General features: G+C 35.6%; 1 protein-coding gene across 1 annotated transcript; it reads right to left on the reverse strand.

The window, feature by feature from the left end:
• Positions 1–1013: 1013 nt before the first annotated feature.
• Positions 1014–1680, reverse strand: LOC26527956. The gene is made up of 2 exons (XM_015160619.3): positions 1423–1680; positions 1014–1348 (listed from the first exon to the last, which is right to left on the reverse strand). Exons 1-2 carry the CDS (start codon positions 1609–1611, stop codon positions 1091–1093), a joined length of 447 nt encoding a protein of 148 aa, XP_015016105.1. The 5' UTR covers positions 1612–1680; the 3' UTR covers positions 1014–1090.
• Between the last annotated feature and the right edge of the window lie 381 nt (positions 1681–2061).

Genomic DNA, 2061 nt, shown 5'->3' on the forward strand with positions numbered 1-2061 from the left:
ACTAAGAACTGGAGTTGAAAAACAATTTGGATTGCTAATGGAATGGCAAAATAAATGGCAATGGAAATGCTAATAGAAGTAGCCCAGTTGCCGATAATGACTGACAATGACCAATGAGCAATCACCAATTGACAATGACCAACGACTAATGAATAATGACCAATGACCAATGACCAATCAACAATGGACAATGACCAACGACGAATGCATAATGACTAATGAACAATGATCAATGACCAATGATCAATCACCACCAACGACTAATTAATAATGACTAACGAACACTGATTTATGACCATTTATCAATCACCAATGGACAATGACCAACGACTAATAAATAATGATCAATGACCAATAACCAATGATTAATGACTGATGATCAATGAACAATGATCAATTACCAATGGACAATGACCAACGACTTATGAATAATGACTAATGAACAATGATCAATTACCAATGATGAATCGCCAATGACCAATGACTAACGACAGTAATACCTTAAAGCAATGACAATAGCCAATGGCAATAACCATTGACAAAGGCCAATGGCAAATGCAATGATAATAGCAATGACATTGCCTTATAACAATGACATTAGCCAATGATAATAGCTAACGATAGTGATAATGACTATGGCTAATCACAATGATAATGGCAATATCCAATGACACGATGCCTAATGACTAATGAACAATTGGGCATTGTGATCAGTGACCAATGACCAACGACTAATGAATAATGACTAATAAGCAATGATCAATGGCCATTGACTAACGAAAGTAATACCTTAAAACAATCATAATAGCTAATGGCAATCAACATTGACAATGGCCAATAGCAAAGACAATGATAATAACAACGACAATGCCTTATAGCAATGATATTAGCTAATGGCACTAGCCAATGACAATAACCAATGATAGTGATAATGACAATAACAATGGCAATAGCCAATGACACAATGGCTGTTGACAATGATAATGATAATAGCAATGACAATGACAGTAATATTTGTTATATAAAAACATATAAATTTTTTTATTGAACATTAAGCAGCTAGCATCGTGGACTAGCTGATAACTAGAATTTAATACAAATGGTGCTTGGTCCTCTCATATAAGCCAATGATAACGCAAATGTTGATCAAAGTGATTAGAGTAATTAGCACAATGTGTACAATCTTACTGGTCTTCCGGTTAAAATATTTATCGATATAGTTGTAGGACTGCTCCTCAAGCGACGGCTGCAAGTAGTGCAAAGTAGTCACCATCCTTTGATTCCACAACAGAACCAGTTTGCTGTCGGTCTGTGTAGACACAGAGACCATATTTTTGAGACGCTTTTTCTGTTGAGTGAAGTATTAAGTGATGATCACATTAGTTGGGTCAGTCATCGTGCGGACCCCTAGGCATTACTTACGACCAATTGAAGGCGTCTGGCCTGATCCTTTATGTCCTGGTGGAACAATTGTAGCGATACGAATCCAGTTGGACGTTTAGCCAAAGGCACGCCCAATCTGGTTATTTTCAGACGTGGCAACTTCACGTACCCATAATTCGCACGTGTACAAACTTTAGCTTCGATTAACCTCTCGTTACCTGTATTCATTTTGCAATCTTTTGTTTGCTATATTTTAGTACATTAAGATAAAATTATATACGTTTTTGAAAAAAAAAAAATTTTTACTTTTGCTATTTTGCGTTTTGAAAAAATTTACTTTTTTGGTTTTTACTTTTCGGAAAAATTTATATTTTGATATGTTTAGGGCTTGAGGCCTATATTTATACTGCCTACATTTTCGTCTCTACAGCACTAAGGTGGGTCGGGAGCTGGAAATACTTCTCAAGGCTAATTAGATGCTGAGTAAATGAGCTAACTCATGATGTCTAGTGTAAGGAAAACTAGATGACTAAAAACACTAAGGAGAGTCGAAAGCTTGTTTAAGAAAATATACAAATTTTCAATGAAAAAAGAAAGTCATCATAATAATAATGACTAGTAAAAACGTTGCAGTCGGGTGTTACCGGCTGCAGAATACTCATTCGAGGTCCAAATGCT

This window comes from Drosophila mojavensis, unplaced genomic scaffold (genome assembly GCF_018153725.1).
Source record: "Drosophila mojavensis isolate 15081-1352.22 unplaced genomic scaffold, ASM1815372v1 contig_136, whole genome shotgun sequence".
In the NCBI taxonomy this organism is placed as follows: domain Eukaryota; kingdom Metazoa; phylum Arthropoda; class Insecta; order Diptera; family Drosophilidae; genus Drosophila; species Drosophila mojavensis.